The 19,437-nt window shown below is 35.6% G+C and overlaps 2 protein-coding genes across 2 annotated transcripts; one reads left to right on the forward strand and one right to left on the reverse strand.

The window, feature by feature from the left end:
• The first annotated feature begins 2,347 nt into the window (after window positions 1-2,347).
• LOC112528424 lies at window positions 2,348-8,454 on the forward strand. Its single transcript, XM_025139449.1, has 6 exons — window positions 2,348-2,840; window positions 4,171-4,382; window positions 6,690-6,954; window positions 7,289-7,374; window positions 7,771-7,862; window positions 7,945-8,454. The coding sequence occupies exons 1-6, from the start codon at window positions 2,589-2,591 to the stop codon at window positions 8,187-8,189; spliced, it is 1,152 nt and encodes a 383-aa protein (XP_024995217.1). The 5' UTR covers window positions 2,348-2,588; the 3' UTR covers window positions 8,190-8,454.
• Window positions 8,455-9,933: 1,479 nt separating this feature from the next.
• LOC112528247 (protein DEHYDRATION-INDUCED 19 homolog 4-like) lies at window positions 9,934-14,156 on the reverse strand. The gene is made up of 5 exons (XM_025139228.1): window positions 13,859-14,156; window positions 12,027-12,169; window positions 11,582-11,659; window positions 11,181-11,440; window positions 9,934-10,158 (listed from the first exon to the last, which is right to left on the reverse strand). The coding sequence occupies exons 1-5, from the start codon at window positions 13,926-13,928 to the stop codon at window positions 10,050-10,052; spliced, it is 660 nt and encodes a 219-aa protein (XP_024994996.1). The 5' UTR covers window positions 13,929-14,156; the 3' UTR covers window positions 9,934-10,049.
• Window positions 14,157-19,437: the final 5,281 nt, after the last annotated feature.

The following is a 19,437-nucleotide window of genomic DNA, read 5'->3' on the forward strand; positions in this document are numbered from 1 at the left end:
ATTTCATTTTAGTCTTTTGTCTAAGATGTGCTGTAATGATTTTCTTTTTGTAACTTAACCCCAAGAGAAGGTGGGTTTGAACTTCAGTTAAGATTTTGATGATTCAAAGACTTTCGTTGTAATAGTTTAAATGATTTTAATTTAGCCATTACTTTGGTGTATTTATTAAGGAAAKGTTTCAATTTACGTAACATCTCTCTTGATGAAAATGAGGGTGTTACACCCACCAACATATAACCCTAATTTTATACCTCAAAAAGTGATCTATAATTTCCAACGATTCAATTTCATTACCCTATCTTAAATTCATCTTCCGTTTTAAGTCTCCAAGTCTTTACCTCTTCTTGGAACACTTTTTTGGGTTTCTAGTCATGGTTTAGATTTTAACTGAGTTTTCTGGACTAATTGGTTGGTTTCACTAAATGGATTTGGTCCCCTCCATTTTTGTTCCCGTTTGAGCTAATTTTTAAAGCTCAAATGTTGGTTTATCTTGGGCTTTTGTCGAATATCTAGGAAAGAATGTTCACGATTTTAGCGTAAAGGTGGGTGCATTTGAAATTTTTTGGTTGGAGTTGAAAGGATTGTTGAAGTTCTGGAAAAGGAAATGGGAAAATATTAAAAGTAAAAACGACAGGTGGTTGTAACTAATTGGATGTTAAAATGTATAAATTAAATAGTTAGTAACAAAAACCAAAATGTCAGCATTGTTTTTTAACATAATTAGTAGGAGGGACCTAGGACATAACAAAGTGCAAACTATCAGGACTTAAGGGTTGTTTGACAGTTGCTGAATGATTTGTACAGAATGATTAAAAGACTCTCACGATATAATACAAAATGAAATATAATTGTTTGGTAATTATTTACAATGAAATTAGGATGCTTAATGGTTAAGAGAAACCCATGATACAAAATCATTTAGTGAGTTTTAAAACCATTAAGAAGCAGACTTTTTTGTTGTCAAACAAGATTCACCTCTTAACGATTCAAAACCCGTCTCTTAATGAAACTATTAAGAGGTAAACAAACAACCCCTTAGCTCGTAAACAAACGACAACAACAGGATCAAATGCATAAATAATCAAATATAAGGACCATAAATTTTGTTAAAATACAGGGATCAAATCTGTAATTCACTCTTTTGATTTTTAATGCTACTTTCAATTTTTAATTGGGAACAAATTTTATTGTTTCTCAATAAATAAATAGAAAATCAAACGGACCCTTAGTTCTTCACAATGTTGACTTTTTACACACTTATCAAGGAAGTTGGTCTCTTTGTTAACATTTCTATCATTTTTAGTAAGTTACAATTTTCATGCTTGTGATATGTCAAATTTATTTGTTTTAGCCCCTAAACTTCACTTGCTATTAGTTTGTTTTTAAACGATGCATTTTTTACAAAATGGATCTCAAACGCATTCCCCCCCCCCCCTGTTAAATGTTATCATTTGCCCTTCATACGAGAGCATGCTGACCATTTTCTTCTTTCCCTATCTTTCTTTGTCACATCGATTAAATAACCCGTTAACCTCTCACTTAATGAAAACACTCATGCAGATTTCGTGCTTGTTCTTTAATGAATCTTTGTCTTTTTTGTGTCTTCATATGCTCTGTAATCTTTGACATGTTTTCTTAAAACATTTGGCCTATTTAGTTACTATTACACATTTATAAACATTAAAATTATCGTTGATGAATATGTATGTTCTACTTTTGTGAGTAGATGTCAGATCTGTATACATCTTATCTTTTTTGGACCTTACCTCTAAAAGGGATATATAAGATTTGATTTGGTTTAATCACTAATTGATTATAAGTAACAACCGACATCTTTAGGGTACTTGAATATGCCTTTCAAAGTAAGAGGTTGTTTGGCAGTTGCTGAATGGTTTGATGCAGAATGATTAAGTGGTCAGAATGATTAAGAGGCTCTCATGGTATAGTGCAAAATGAAATATAATTGTTTGGTAATTGTTTACAGTGAAATTAGGGCACTGAATGGTTAAGGGAGACTAAAAATACAAAATCATTCAGAGGGTATTAGAACCATTAAGAGGCAGACTTTTTTTTGCCAAACAAGATTCATCTCTTAACGATTCAGAGATTGCCTCTTAATGTAACTATTAAGAGGTAAACAAATAACCCCTAAATATTGTGACGGGAAAAGTGAAAATCAATTCGAACACCTTGGTAACAATTAAATACTAATCAAACTTGTTGGATTAATTTTACCTGTTTGGGAATAGTCAAGGGACCATTTTTGTAACTTACTTTAAACAAGATTTTATCCTTCCTAAAGAGACCCAAATCTCTCTTTCAAAAACCCTAACAAATAGACTTCCAATAGAACTTCGATCGCACTATAAACCTTAAAGAACCCAATTGCTTACTTCCAGTTTGACGAAAAATCTTCAATTCAAGTAAAGAAAATCCATCAATTTCATGCAAGAACTTGTATACATATACATATAAGCATTTCATATATATAGATATATATACATGTATATATATGCTCTTTTGATTGTGCTGATCACCGTTTGAAAACCTTTTTAAGTTTTTGTGTTCTTGTTTTTTATTTTGGGAAAATGTCGAATTCGGGTCGGAGCCGGGTCCCGAAGGACAGATTTTATAGCCCGCCGGCGATGAGAAGACACCATCAGCAGCAACAGCAGCAACAGCAGCAGGAGCAGCAAATAGAACCCACACAACTTGAAGAAAAGCAGGAGCAATCGGAGTCTTTGATGAGTAGTAGCAGAAGCAGGAATATTGCGATGACTAATTTGGACCGGTTCATGAAGCATACTACTCCAATTGTTACTGCCCAGCATTTCCCTAAGGTATTAGAAAATCTCAAATTGAGAAATCGCCGTTTCTTGTAGCATTGTTTGATGGTATGTTTTGTGCGTAATCGATAAAATGTGCATTTTCTGTATCTCAATCGACTATTTGAGTGCGAATCCGTCTAAACTCTACTCAAATCCAATGATTGTATTTCTTGGTGTTCTTTTGAACTGTTAATTAAGATATGGAGGATTCTTCCTTTGAAATTGGTTTGATATTTCATTTTTAGGGCTTAGGGCTTCTATCAATGTGTTTTTTAGCCCTAGTGAGACATCGCTTGTTCTCAAACCTATTTGATTCGGGCAAAAGATTGAAATAATGTTATTTATTACTTTTCCAGAGATCATTGTGGATTAAAAGACTTATAACTGATAAATCTGCGTGCTGTTTGATCCCCTTGAGTTTAATTTGAATTTTAAGAAGAAATGTAAGTTTCATAATGAAGAGGAAAATTATGTCGGGATCTAATTGGCGGTAGTAGCTTTCTTATTTGCATTTTGGATACAATGCTGTAAAATTTGATGATAATTATATTAGACAAAGATTTAGTTAAGCAAGAGTCCTCTTTTTCATGACTCTGCCTTCTGCACAATTTTTTTAATTGTTTGTCGGTGAGAAAGGCTACTGTGTTGGGCAATGATTTTATACATATATCATTTCATCAACCTGTTGTTTGCTAAAAAGGGCTATTGAATTGGGTCAGTATTGTATGAGGCAATCTGTTAAGCTGTTTCGAACCTTCAGTATGCATAGTTTCATGAAGCCAATTCTTGTCGGTGATTAATATAGTGTAATCGCGAAGACTTGAATTTCCTGGCTTAGACATTGACGTAGGTAAAGGAAAGGGTTCGTGAAGGTAAAGTTAGTGTGTAGTTGGACAGTTCAGATATGACCCACTTAGATGGAATCTTTAGCGTTCGTTTTTATGTATTCCTGCAAATTTCTCCAATACAGAATGAAGGCATTCCCTATACTTGAATTTAACCACATTTAGAAGAGGGGATTTTTATGCATCTGCATGGAGATTGATAACAAGTATTTAGTGATCATCATTTATGCCTCTGTGAATTGAAGATTAGGAGAGAAACCTGCATTCACGAATTGACTTTACAGTTTGTCAAACTTTATGACTAACCTCTTTGAGTAGTGAATTGAGAAGCTTTTTGATTGATACGCACTCATGATGTTTGTTTGCTACCTGAGTTGCATATCTCTGCAAAAAGTGTTTCAATCATGATATTGAATGATTGTTTCCTTTGTGTCTTTTAATTTGTTAAATGGTGTAAAAAAATTGTCTTAATTTGTTGTCATTTTTGGGATATATAGACTAGCATGAAGGGATGGAAGAAGCATGAAGATGATTATCACCCGTACTTCATACTTGGCGATCTTTGGGAATCCTTTAAGGAATGGAGTGCATATGGAGTTGGAGTTCCTCTAGTGTTAAATGAGCGAGACTGTGTTGTTCAATACTATGCACCATCCTTATCTGCCATTCAACTATATGTGGATCCATCAGCACCTACAATGAGCACAAGGTAAGCTTCTTTATTTACAACAATTTGAACACTCCTTTGTTTTTGAAAAGGTGACTGTGATGCATCCAGGCTCCTAGGTAGGGAAGTTTATGTACACGATCTTCCTCATGCATTTTGCATATCAGCTGTTTCCATGAATTAAACCCCGACCTTCCGGTCACATAGGCTCCGATGCTAGGTAGAGAAGTTTATATAGGTATCTTATTCGCCTTCTTTGAATTTATTTGATTCATATGTGATTAGAATCAATCCCGAGTAACTTATATCATGAACTTTTAATGCATGTTTATCCATACCTTATGTATTGGCATTGTCTTCAGTGTTGAACATAGTATCGCATGTTGTAAAACAGACACAGGGTTTGAAATTTCCAGCATATAGTGCTCATTTTTTTCAATGCTTTCTCCTTTTGTCTATGTGCATGCCCCAGTTGTTTGATCACTGTAATGTCGGGAAGAGATTCTATATGGAGTGTAGTTTGTGCATAACAGTGCTGTAAGTTCATGATCGAATAGCGAATCACTATATAATTTCATGAATCGTCAATCCTGAATTGATTTGAATTGCAAATTCACCTCAATTTTTAATAAGAGAGCCACAATCATGCACAAAATTTGAGTACTGTCTACAAACTTTTATGCAGGGACTGCTAATATAATCTTTTTCCATATATTAAAGCACAAAAGGTAAACATTCTTTTAAGGTCTAAAGACTCTAAATAAATTATACTTAAATAAGAACATTGTCACTTAATCTTTCTTTACAACATTAACAAATACCATTAAACTAATATTTCTATCAATGTGTTTCCTATTACGTTTTGGATCAATAACCTATGCTCATAAATCAACAACAATAACACAAATAAGGTAAGATATCATGGATGTATTTTAGAAATTTATAGTATGGGTCAGTTTGCTTATACCAAGGGTGATTGACGATATGATGATAAATCAACATGCCTTTGGTTCACAAATGTGGTTCGCATTGTTTGCTTTTCAAATCAGATCAAATCTTAAGATTGAAATTGCAAGTCACAGGATTCAGACCATGAGTCCTTGATGATGGTGGTACTCATTTCATTGAATAGTGCTGTACTGTAATGACTGCTGTTGGGAGTATGTTAATTACACTTGATTGTATTATTATTATTATTATTATTTACAACCGGGAAGCGTAGGTAGAACTTGTGGAAGGAAGACACTGGCGAGTAAGACCTGTGAGAGCCCCCCATCAAAGGTCGATATCTTACCTTTAAAAGCGGGTATAAGAATTGGAAGTCGGGATATCCCAATCTTCCAGCTTTCAAGCAGTTCAGAAGAGGGTGAGTTCATAGGTGGTTTAAGTCGAGTGTAGCAAAGGGAATGGAATGAACTGCATGAGGCTGAAAAGCCGTAGTGCACTAGCACTAGCGAGTTAGCACAACAACTTGCTGTCTTGTTTTCTTTGCTGCTTCTTTGTTTTTTTTACAAAAGATTAAACGAAAGCGGTTGCTAATGCTTGTAGCTTGCTTCTGTCCTTAGATTATTATTATTATTATTAAGGAATCACTATTTCTCTCTGCAAGTGTATCCTGTTGAGACTTCTGATTGTCCATTCAACTTGATGATACGTGCTATACAAGTTGCTCATTAACAACCCATGTGAATCATGAAAGAGTTTGGGGGTTTGATAACCCTTTATATGGATGGGATAGGGTTCAATGATTGTTGAAACCTTGATAATCCATATTCTAGTTGTTCTGTGGTTGATTTGTTGCAAAGTTTCTTCAATACTTAGTGAGAGATTTTAAGAGCGTAAATTAAACCATTGGACCACATAAATCAAAAGTGTAACTTTTCTCGTGCAACTATTTTATGTTTGATTCTCGTTATGGTATTTTCTTAGAAAGTTTGGCTAGATAAAAAAAAGAGGTACTATTTGCAAGGTTTTGTCATGATCTGGCTTATCACATGGTGGCCTTTTAGTTTATTTGGTTTTATTTGCAAAGTACTGTGGCGTTATGGTTTAACACATGGTGACCTTTTAATTATTAGTCATAATAAGGTCTTGTTCATTTATGGATCATATTAACTTGATGTGATCAGAAAAAAGATGAATGATACTGATTTTTCATCCTCTTTTTACATAATCTTTATACTTTGGGTCAAGTAACACACCACATGCATGAGAACTGCAAAATGAAAGTATAAAATGGGTGGAGTTAATAGGACCTTAATTGTATGAAATTCCCATAATTAAAACAAGGCGGTCCTATAGGGAGTTGTCTAACATGATGATTTATGAGTTTCTTGATTTTATGTACAGACGGCCGGGTGAGGATAGTGACTATGAGTCATCTAGAGCAACTAGCAGTGATGGCAGCTATGAAGCAGGTGCAGCCATCATCCATGGACCAAGGGCCACAAAAAACATCGATTATGTTGCCAAGAGCTTCAATAAACTCATGCTTAGAGATGATTTTGTGGGATGTGATTCTGATGAAGGCGAGATAAGAAACCCTCCAGGCCTTCTGATCTATGAATATTTTGAACGCACTTCACCGTTTCAGCGTCCTCCTTTGGCGAACACGGCAAGTAAATTCTATTTTGTTACTAGTTATACCCACCCCCCCCCCACCCGAAAAAAACCCTTGCTTTTGTGGGATGTTTTCTAATTAGAATCACCATTTTGCCATTATCATCCTTTAATGACGGTACTGGATTTAGGTGCATAGTGGTTATCAGGGATATATCTGTATCTACTTCTGGTAAATTGGATGGTTAGGTGGATGCAAATATGGACATGATACATTGATTTGTGTCCAATACGTTTACACTCCTAAAGCATATACTTCATATTAACTCAACTCAATAGTTATCATTCAACTTACTGGCTTGTAATTAAGATACATGTTTTCATTACAGATATCAGATCTTGAAACCAAGTTTCCGGAACTGAAAACATACAGGAGCTGTGATCTGACTCAGTCAAGCTGGCTTTCCGTGGCTTGGTAAGCTTCAACACAAAATACTCCCTGTCCTATGAACTTTTCCTTTTTCTGATTATTTTTCAATCTGAAATTACTTATTTGCTCATTAACATCGTTACGAAGAACTGGTGATATTGATTATGGTCCGCAAGATCTTTTTCATTGTTGTTGTTGATGGGCCGTTAAAACATTTGGTTAATAGTTGAACACTTCCCTTAAGTTATTTATTTGATCAAACATTGCAGTTTGGACAAATGGGATAAATATTCAAGGGTGAGCCTGCAAATGGCAACATTATATCTTTTGGACATTTTAATCCAAAATGAGTTGCCCATTTTGCAAGATGATTGATGATATTGCCACCAAGGTCTCCTGTTTTAGCTGTATGATTTGATCCCAGTTGTGCTTTTTTTGTAGGTATCCCATTTACAGAATACCTGTCGGTCCATCTCTCCAAAATGTCGATACAAGTTTCTTGACTTTCCATTCGTTGTCAACACCGTTAAGAAGTAAATCCCTCTTTTACCCTCCTCCCTACCTGATGAGTTCATTTGTGCAGTTTGTGTGAATCGATGGTGAAATGGTATCCAGGTACAGATGGGGATTGGGTGCACCCTCATGGGTCTACTGCTAGGGAGGTTCATGAAGCCAGAATGCCATGTCGGCTATCGTTACCAATCTTTGGTCTGGCAGTCTATAAGTTCAAGAATTCTGATTGGACCAAAGATGGAGTTCATGGAAATGAAAAAATCAGCTCCCTCATACACTCAGCTGACAATTGGCTCCGGAGAATGGATGTTCATCACCCAGATTACGTGTTTTTCAAAAATCACTAGCTACTGGCGGTGTAAGAATCTGCTCTGAAACCTCTTGACAGAAAAGGTTTAAACTGACTAGGAGAGTCCAGATTTGGATTATGCAAATCGATATAGTAGTTTTTTTTTCTTCCTTTCGTTAAGGTTTCGTTAAACGATGAAACTTTTGTATGATGGGGCTTGCTTCTGTTCTACAACGATGATGACGACGATTTGCTAGTTCTATAGCTTTGTACAAACCTGATCAGCAGCATGTGTAACTAAAATAGAAACTAATTTTGGCATAGTTTTCTGGTTTCTATCATTGATCTCATTTTTTTTCCTTTAGAGCTACAATGGACAGCTCAATAGTTTTGCTTTTGATATAAGCAAATATGGTCTGTAGTTGGTATTTTTTTTTGTTCTATGGGAACCTTGTTACCTGAATCTTCGGTTTTGCTGATCTATGCAAGTCCCTTTAGAGTGTCACATGACCTCTGAAGTTTTGGACATGTAGAATTAGGGTAGCTGACTATATGTAGGGGACTTGGGGCGTGGTCGAAAATGTAGGTGGTGAGTTGATCGATAGGATATTACAGACTTAAGTTAGATAGATGGTTGTTTAGTTTGTAGTATCAGTCCTATATGTTTCTATGGTGACTTGTGGAACTTGCTTTCTAATATTTAGGAAAAAATTTGATTACCGGCAACCCCAATCGGTCCCACATGGAACTGGCCTTAAGGATAGAAATGTAAGAGGGGAGGGGGGAGGGTTTGGTTCATTTAGCAGAGGCTAGTGGGGGACCTGTCTTGTATTTGTGCAAAGTCGTCCGTCTCTTTATCAAATGAGCTACACGCTGAAGGGCTAGACCGATGAGGACGTGGGATGAGCAGTTCAGCGGTATATGGAGGCTTGAAAGGGGGGGGGGGGGGTGGTCTTGTGTCAGATATAAGGAGTTTCATTGGTGTGCTTGGGCTCTTCACATTTGTTTATAACCATGTTGGTTATATGTGTTCTATCATTGTGATTTCAATATATGTTTCTTTCTTTTAAAATATAAATCAGGGTTCTTTTCAGAAACAACTTCATTGTCTCACAAGATAGTGGTAAGGTTTATATACATCTTTCTTCTAGACGTTATCTCCAAGTGGGAATTGGGATATATAAAGTTTGTTTAGTTTAATGGTAGTCTTGTTTTTCAAAAGCTCATTGTATTTTACCTTTTTGGTCTCCAAGTCCACCACACTTTTAATTTCCTTCTAAGCTTTTTGAAGCATCCAATTCTTCACCAAAATCCTTTTGAAAACATTTTCTTGAAACTCTAGTTTTTATAGAAATAACTACTCTTGTTTTTTAAGTAGATGTTATGTTTGTGATATTTTCATCCCTCAGAACTTTTACTTAGGAGCCGTTTATCAAACACTTACCCAGTAAGCGCTTACTAGTAAAATTTAACACTATCAATTACAAGTAAAGCCGTTTACCAAACACTTACCTAGTAAGCGCTTACTAGTAAAATTTAACACTATCAATTACCTACCGGGTAAGATTTTAATCCACCAAAACGATATCGTATGCAACAATTTACTCGATAAGTGCTTACCATGGTAAGACCGTAAGAGTCGTCGCCCTCATTTACCGGGTAAGACTCTTGGTTCTTGTTTCGCTTTTACCGGGTAAGATTCTTGGTTCTTATTATATTCATTCGATAAGGTAATAAGACTTGGTATGAGCTTACTCGGGTAAGCGTTTGGTAAACGAACCCTTGGTGGGAAACATAATACATGAAGGAAGCAACATGAACAAGTTTGCAGATAATGATTAAAGAGCATATTTATATATATAATACAATACGAGGTCTTAACGATTCCTCTGTTCGGTTCTCCCTAAAATAAATTGGTTTATAAAGCATCATCGAAGAAAGTAGAAAACAGTAGGCCTTGAACAAACTCACTTCGTCGAACCTTCTCTTCTTGATCCTTGTCTGAAAGCTTTTGCTTTTGGTTGCTCCTAAAATCATAAACAAATACACCAAACAAACTTAGGGGCCGTTTACCAAATACTTACCTGGTAAGTGCTTACCGGTAAAATTTAACACTATTATTTACTTACCGGGTAAGATTTTAATCCACCAAAACGACATCGTATGCAACAATTTACCCGGTAAGCGCTTACCATGGTAAGAGTCGTCGCCCTCACTTGCCGGGTAAGACTCTTGGTCCTTGTCTCGCTCTTACCGGGTAAGATTATTGGTCTTTACCATATTCATGCAGTAAGGTAATGTTACTTGGTAAGCACTTACTTGGATAAACGTTTGGTAAACGGCCCCTTAGTAAAATTCACATGGAATAGGATCTGGCATGGACCGTGCCATCATCGTAGGGTGTCATCATAATGTTTCATTATGTACCCATATATTTCTTAAAACTAAAGTTATGATAGAAGTTTTAGGTTAAAGTATCGGGTCAAATGGTACCATCATCTGGAAAAAAAAATTGGGTCCACCTCTGATAGGATAAAATGTAACCAGATCTTGACATCTATGGTGCCGTTTACCAAACGCTTAAGAGTCACCACTCTCATTTACCTTATGAGGTAACATTCTTAGCCCTAAAAATAGATTAATGGTAAGTGTTCATAACTTTTTTTTTATTAACCCGTTATGCGAGCCGACTAATCCCAGGGCGACCACCTGCTTCGCAGTTAGCCCGGAGTCACCGCATTTGAACCTCCGTGGCCACAAGGGGATTTTATTCCTCCTTAGATTTGAACCTGGAACCTCCTTGTACTTTTGACCTTTGGAGCCAAACTCAAACCAATCAGGTACCACCCTTGTGGTTAACTTGGTAATCACTAACCGGGTAAGAGTTGTCACCCTCACTTGCCGGGTAAGATTCTCTGACCCAATAAGGTAATTGAATAAGTAAACGCTTACCAAGGTAAGTGCTTAGTAAACGGCCCCTAACCTCTAGGAGCAGAGAGGTTGTTTCCGATATCATAAACAAAAAAACCATCAATATATATGTGTTTACCTTTGGGACAAATCCTTATCGGTGCTGTCTACGAATGACTTCGAGTTAGCAACAGCAGGAGGTTGAGTGGTCGGTGGTTGGTCAAGTGCTATGGAGGGTGTATTGGAAATGAAAGAAGATAACCATGGTTCAGGCTCCACATTGTTGGATGGTTGAACCAAGGAGGAAGACCCTCCAACAAGAGATTGTTCTCGCAACTCTTTCTTTAGAATCGAAATGGCTCCACCACCTCTATGGAATCTCCTCTTGCGTTGTTGAACGTGATCAATTTCTAGTCAAGGATAAACTTATAATCCCTCAACAACTTGTCAAACTACTCAAGAGTGCAAACGTTGGTTAAAAACAAATGAGATCCGGGATGCTATAATAATGAAATGACTTGAATACATTATAAAGGATATCTTTAGGAGACTCGCATGTTGCATCGTAATATGGCTGATTAAATCCATCCCAACCCTTTTAACGCACACCGGGCATATCTGCATTTACAGTATCAAAAATAAAGTTAACAAGACCCCTTTTATGAAGCTAAACACTACCACAGATGAAGACAGGAATGGACCAGCGAGAGTGAGTAGACATTGTGGAAGGTTTTAAGGTTTCAATGGGTAGTTTCGTAATTTATGTATATTGTCCCTGATTTTTGTTCCACTTGGACAAAAATATGCAATTTTGTCCCACACAGTTCTTTTCCATCCTATCCCGCATACCAAATGCACACGAAAAGAACTCCTTAGGGATGTTACTAATTTACATTTTTATGGGCAGGGTATGTATAAAAAGTATGCTAAATAATGGCAAATGATACTAATAGCCTTAAGAGATTTAATGAAAAAGAATTGATACCCCATTCTTTGCTTCAACCGTATGCTCTTCATCAATATGACAACAAAGACCAACGATGTCGAAATCCTCTGCACAGAATGGGCACAGAAACTCAGGCCTCGCCTCCTCATCACTCTCAAATTCTTCCACCAGATGAAATGCTTCTGTAAATGAAAATGAAACCAAAACAAATTATAAGGCATCGAACTATTATCTGAAGCCAACTCCTTTGCATGAGGATGCATGCTCTGTAGAAGTATATGTGAATAATTGGTATAAAGGTAGGTAAGCAAATGTGGGTTCACATATGCATCTCCATATGTGAATAATTGGTATGACGGTAGGTAAGCAAAATTGAGTTCACAAATAAATCTTCAAATGGAATTTTTTAGGTTTATCAATGATTCGCATATGAATCATTTATTCTTTTGTTCTCAACCTTTTTTACCTTTCCTATTAGAACCTTTGCCTACATGTGTATCTATATAATGTGTACACACACATATATATACAAAATACATACATATATATACACATTGCATAGACATATATGTGTTCGTATACATTATGATCATGGGGAAGTATGATGAGTTGAGACTACATTTTTAGTGCTTGTCCATATCAAATTTGATTTCAAATTTTCCATAGTAGTTCATAGACTAAGTGAAGAATAGGTTCATCAACTTTTCTCACAAGGGCACAATAATATACAATCTATATACAAAAGGGTCTTTGGTTGGTTATTGATAGATTCCAACCTCCTTAGAGGTCAAGGGTTCAAGCCTCATAAAGTGTGGGAAGTTTGTGTGAGTTTTGTTGTATATAAATATTGTATACTTAAAATAATACAACCTTTACAGGTAACAAATTCATTCAATTCTAATTCATGACCAATGTGAGACAAGATGTCACAATCTCCTCACTTAAACTCCTAACGTCCTTATAAACCTTACTTTTATCAGACTGGAAGCACGAGTTCAATCACTGCACCACAAGGGATCACTGATTTATACTATTTATAATGCCTCGAGCCCAATGTAGCCAGCAAACTAACCTAGTAACCTCCATGTAAGCTAATACCATGATGCAAAGTTATTAGTAGCTCACAACTTTAAGCTTTTTCACGCATGTGTATGACAAAATGTCAAATACACATTCATGAGAATCTTCAACTTATGAAACTCCATCGCACATTATGAATTCATGGTCTTCTCGTCATTCCAATGTACAACATTAATCCAATCATCCCTAGAGTCTTTAAAGTTCCCCTTTTTGAAACCGGAAAAAGAACTCGGACACTTGTTACTCTAACTAGATTCAAACTCGCAACCTAAATGTTGTGAAGCCTCATTTGCCCATTTGGTTCCTAATTGGTACCACTGGGAGAAAGGGAATATTTAGCACAAGGGTTCTTTCAAAGCTTTTTAGTCCTATCATGTTTCATAGAGTTTCTATTCCAAAAACAAATAACTAACAGTATATTCTAATAGCACTGAGGAATTAGTTATTGTTCTATTATCAATATTCATAGAGAAAATATCACTCAGAATTCTAAGGAAATGAAAGGGCATGCCTGAAATATCACTCAGAATTCCATAAAGTAAATCTTTCTGGTAAAAAAAATCTGAAAAATATAAGCTGAAGAAGAACTAACTAAAGGCTCACTGAAGGTTGATTTGTAATTCACTATACATAAATATATCGGTTCATTTTGTGTTCATATTCATAGTGAAAATACCAAACGTGCTAATTAAGTGCAAAAAAACTCAAATTTTCCAACGACAGAAAAGTCGTATTCCTGAAATTAAATCGGTTTTCCTAAATAATTTATGAAATAAAAACCAATTTTGAACCTGATCGAGATTGGTAGCGCCTTGAAGAAGAATTAGATGTAGAGAGACGAGTCCATGAATCTGAATCCATTTTTCTCGATCCCTGAAATAAACTCCAAATTCAACCTGAAAAAGGAATGATGCCCAAATCTGTATGCAGAAAAAAACCCTTGTAAAATGATATGAGAAACCGTGTGTTGATTTAGATTTATGTATGTATATGTGTTTTTATAGCTTTTTCAGATTCAGAAAGTGAGGTAGTTTCTATGAAAGAAGAGAAAGGAGAGAGAAAAAGACGACAGAGGAACTCTCCACCAAACTCCCAGCAAATGGGTAAATACTGTATGAATAAATACATAACAAAGTCTATGTTACACTATTAACCCTTTATCTATTAAGATATTCATGTTTGGCCCTTAATACTTTTGTTTTCTTAACATGAGTCCAATGAAACTAGGGTGAGCAGTGGAACCAGGTACCCATTTGCGGAACCGGAACTGCCTTGGAACTGTCGGTTTCGAAACCGGAACCGATATGAGTGGTTCCGGTTTCGGTTCCTAAAATACGGAACCGATTGAGAATGATTTCGGTTTCGGTTCTCAATTTTTCGGAACCGTTACCCGCTGGGACCGGTTCCGAGACCGGGTACCCGGTATTTTTCAATTAAAAAATAATTAATTTTTTTAAATACTAGATTAAGTTAGGTCAAGAACTTAGAACTCTAGATTCAAAATTTAAGATAAAATGATCCGTATTTTTTCAATTTGTGTGTTTAATTGGATTCGTAGTATGTAATCGTTAAACTTTGAACCTTTACAATTATAGTATGTAACCGTTAAACTTTTAACATTTACTATTAGTCTATTATGGTTTGTAATCGTTAAACAATATTTGTAACCATTATTCCGTATAATTTGTATTCTTGTTTATTTATTAGTGTTTTGACAATGTTTTATTTTCTATTTCTAAATAACAAAATTTTAATATTTTAGGAAGCGGGTACCCGGAACCAGAACCGGTTCCCGGCGGTTCCGGTTCCGGTTCCAAAAATTCAAGAACCACTCTAACCGGTTCCGGTTCCAATATCTCAAGAACCGCCGATTCCAGTTCCTGTTTCTATCAAATAGGGCGGGTACCCGTCTATGCTCACCCCTAAATGAAACACTGTATTAGAACTAAGCCATTAGTTGAACTGAAGATTTTAATAGTCAAATACGGTTATTATTCCATTTATAAGCTAATTATCACACCAGTATGTGGTATGGATCAAAGTTCGGGGGACAAGAAGACTCATGAAAGGAAGTTGGAAGTTGTAGAAATAAGGATGTTAAGATGGAAATATGGTTGGACCATGTTTGATAAGGTTTCGGACGACGTCTCCCAAGCTGAGAGGGAGTTGGACCCATCGCAAGGAAGTTGCGAAATGAAGAATGTGGTGGTCTGGACATGTTCGTAGACGCGACAAGGAGGGTAGAAAGCATCACGGTCGAGGGGGCAAGGAAAATGGCAGGTCGAAGGGGACATGGAGTGAAAAACTAAGGATCGAGTATGACTTTGTGGAAGCCTTAGGCATTACTGAGGACATGACTCTGGTATGAGTTCGTGGAGATGAATATTAGGATAGCAAACTAACTCGTGTAATTTGTAGGATGGGATTGTGCACAGTATGAAAGATCTTTTAGATGCACATATCCCTCCGGGAGGGCGATTGAGACGTGGGCATAAGGGCCTTGGATAGGATAAGCAGAAGGAATGGTGCTCAAGAGATAGCAGGTAGGAGTAGGTAAGAAGTCGTAGGCGACTAAAAACCCTAGAATAGACTGTGGATTGGTTTGATGTCTTCATTCGTTATGTTCCTTTCTACCTGGCTATATTTATGTGTTCATTTGGTACATCTTACATCTCCCTTGAGTAGTTCTCTTATCTTAATCTGTTTCCAGCCTTAATATTTGTTTTTTTTTTCTTATGTTGCTCTTTTTTTATATCTTCATCCTTTTCTGGGTACCTTTCTTTTTGTACATTTTTTAGAAACTTAATGTCTGTCATAAAAACACCTATTCTATTATTTGAGGATAGGGGATAAGGTCTGTGTACAAAACATATTTATAATCTAGTACTTAATCCAACAAGTTAAACAAATCAATAACAAATAAATGATGATTTTTAGAACAAATTCTTAGAAATCTAGAAAATGCATATACTATTGTTAGTATTCAAGAAAAACCATTGGTAATAAAAATGACAAAAATTAAATTCAAATTGGTTAGTGTAATTTACTTGGTTGTCAAAAACAAACAACCATGATGTTTACATAATTACAAAAGTACCCATGGTTTATTGAAAATCGAGTCAAACATGAATAAGAAATTTTTCCATGAAACGATTGCACCTTTTATAACAATACGGTTACATCTTTTATGAATTTAATTTTTTTTTTTGTCTTATAACAGAGGGATTTACCGGTGGCACGGGCCACCATAAGCCCTTAATCGGGTCCGTCCATGAGTAGATTATGGTTTTTATCCCTGTGGTTGGTTAAATTATGATTTTCGTCCCTGTAGTTTAAAATTTACGATTTTCGTTCTTATTGTTTGCAATTCTTTGCTATTTTCAATTTTAAGCCTAACTTCTACCTTTATATACAAAGAACAAAAAAACAAAGAATTGTAAACCACACGGACCAAAACAACAATATATTATCAATTATAAAGACGAAAATAACAATGAATTGTAAACTATAAAGACAAAAATTGCAATTTCTAGACCATAGAGACGAAAATCATAATTTTTTCTAAACCATAAGGACGAATTTCGTAATTTACTCTTATAATACCCCTATCCTCATATCATAACTTTTGACAAAATCATAATGTTTTGCCATTGTTTTACCCGTAAACATTTGTAAAAGTAATAATTGCAAAAGAAATGGTTATACAAAAGCCACATTTACTGACTTGACTTTACACAAACAACTATTTACACGGTATGATGCTACATTCATTATCACCAAAAAAAACCTTCACCAAACTAGATTAATTTTCCAAAAGTTTCAAGTGTCACGTCATTCAACGAGCTTACCTGCTAGCCTTATAATAACCAAAATGTTTGCTGGCAAAACCCTTGAACCAAATCCTGAAATGCACGTCGAACAAAACAAATTAGACTACATGCTTGGTGACATGTCAAACACGTGTTAACTTCATCCAAAACTATATAAGTTTGCGATCAATCATATCTACAAAGTTATATTAATGTCACACAGTGTGGGTGTGGTCCATAACAACCGAAATTACTGGAGGAGCACTATCCAACAGTCCACTTATCCATTAGGCTAATTGGTATAATCACCATTGCGCAATGTGTCACCTGACACTGTGTCCACTTGACACTATACCTATTAGTCGAGTATCTGGTACATATCCGCGCACGGTACTCCAATCCATCACTGATGGGAGCAACTCATCTAACTGTAAATGGAACGACCCAGATACAAATGCAACAAAGGAGGTGACCCTAAGTCGCCAGATCTGGATCTATCATATCCATAGCAGTAAGTAAATAAAGAACTTACAAATGCCCCATTTATACAAAGTAATGATTCTCTTCTTTTAGTTACAAAGTGTGCTTGTTTAACATGTCATATTTTCAATTCACCAAAGTTTTTCCACATACTTTACCAAAGAAACAGTGCATGCTTAATATGTATAAATTCACTATGTATAAAATATTAATACTCTTCTTTCATAACATCATTTTAAATCATGTAGTTTCCACTTTAAGCACCAAAACACGTCCGATAAAGATAAATCATGTAAAAGTAACTGCGTTTGACGTGCACCTCATTAAAGTCTACTTGTAATTCACCTTAATATATTTAGTTGAGATCCCACCGGTACCCAACTTGTTTATCTGTTGTGCTACCTAAACAATCCTTATGCTACCTAAAACAATCCACATATGATTTTCACATCTGTAACAACCCAAGATCACATTTCCATATAAACATGTATCTACATATATCAAGAAATATAATTTACACATCTGGTACCAATATCTACAGAGCTACATTACAAAGTAGCTACCAAAATTTCCCACAAAATCCCTATATATATAACAAGTATTCAAATACAAAAGATAACATGTTATCCCAACATCCCATGCAAGCATATATGACTCTTCACAATTTCCTTTTTCCCTTATCATCTGGTTGTGCCCAACCCTATAATGCACATATTCAGAACACCAAAATGAGGGTTGGACTTTAAGGTCTAGTAAGAAATCCTTTTGTTTGTTATTCCAGGGTGAATAATCACCAAAACGCTTTTATAAATCCATATTTGTATAAATAACAAATATACAACATTTTAATAAAACAAACCTCTTTTGTCGCATCAAAATGATGAGACATTATCCAATTATTGCATCAAATACTCCAACAACTCATTTATCACATTATATAGATAAAAACATAAATTCTTCGCATCACATGGGTGAGACAACCCCATTTCCTCGCAACACATTGGTGCGAGGACCCCATCTCATCGCATCACACTGGTGCGATAAACCAACTTGTCGCATCAATAGGATGCGATAAGTTCATCTTGTCACATAAACTTATTCCTCGCATCACATGGATGTGACAAAATCCATTCATTGCATCAATAGGATGNCATCAATAGGATGCGATAAGTTCATCTTGTCACATAAACTTATTCCTCGCATCACATGGATGTGACAAAATCCATTCATTGCATCAATAGGATGCAATAACTTAAGTCATCGCATTACACAAATGCAACAACTCAAAAACATCACATCATAAGGATGCGACAACAGTCACCAGATTGATCAAAAACCCAATTTTACATTCCATTGATATGACACTCTTATTATGTTATCTCTCCTTGATATGCCACCCTTATAACCAAAGTACATCTTTTCTTGATATATCACCCTTATAACCAAAATATACCTCTCCTTGATATGTCACCCTTATTCCATTCACTTGATATAAACATATCAAAATACCACAATTATGCTAATCATAACATCAAAAATAGTTTTATATCACCCCCATGTAAGAAACTCTATGGTTCCAATTTCAACCAAATAAGATGAACGCTATATAAATAAAATCACTTTATGATCACAAGACATGAAGATATGAAGATGAACAACAACAAATAACCAGAACACGAATCACATAAAACTGCTTGTTTTTCCCTCTTTACGGTTTCTGTTTTGCTTTGCCCACTAAAGAACACACAAAAGTTTTCTTTCACCTTTTTACTTCTCAATTACTATCCCAATGAGAAAATTCATATATCTCATTATAACAACTATATATACATATAAAAGAGGCGGTGGGAGTGCTTTTAAAACATTTAAGCATAATCCCATAATAAACCCCTCAATTTACCGCCATTTTTCAAAAACAACGCAATTTAAGTCCTTGAAAAATGTTCAAAACTTTGGTAGAGAACCAGAGAGGCGTTGGTTGATCTTCAGGATTAATAAAAAGGCCTCTGGTTGCATTTAAAATCCATTTCCTTTCAAAGTATCACATTTTTAGTTTACAGAAGCTCTGCTAAGGCGAACCA

The sequence above is a fragment of the Cynara cardunculus genome, assembly GCF_001531365.2.
Source record: "Cynara cardunculus var. scolymus isolate 2C chromosome LG 15, CcrdV1, whole genome shotgun sequence".
NCBI lineage: Eukaryota > Viridiplantae > Streptophyta > Magnoliopsida > Asterales > Asteraceae > Cynara > Cynara cardunculus.

What these genes read in the sequence shown, in the direction of transcription:
- LOC112528424 (XM_025139449.1), top strand. Translation starts at nt 2,589, where the DNA reads ATGTCGAATTCGGGTCGGAGCCGGGTCCCGAAGGACAGATTTTATAGC. An exon ending in CTGCCCAGCATTTCCCTAAG is followed by an intron (nt 2,841 to 4,170) that starts GTATTAGAAAAT and finishes TGGGATATATAG; the next exon opens with ACTAGCATGAAGGGATGGAA. An exon ending in GCACCTACAATGAGCACAAG is followed by an intron (nt 4,383 to 6,689) that starts GTAAGCTTCTTT and finishes TTTTATGTACAG; the next exon opens with ACGGCCGGGTGAGGATAGTG.
- LOC112528247 (XM_025139228.1), bottom strand. Translation starts at nt 13,928, where the DNA reads ATGGATTCAGATTCATGGACTCGTCTCTCTACATCTAATTCTTCTTCA. An exon ending in GCGCTACCAATCTCGATCAG is followed by an intron (nt 12,170 to 13,858) that starts GTTCAAAATTGG and finishes TTTCATTTACAG; the next exon opens with AAGCATTTCATCTGGTGGAA. An exon ending in GATAAGGATTTGTCCCAAAG is followed by an intron (nt 10,159 to 11,180) that starts GTAAACACATAT and finishes TTATGATTTTAG; the next exon opens with GAGCAACCAAAAGCAAAAGC.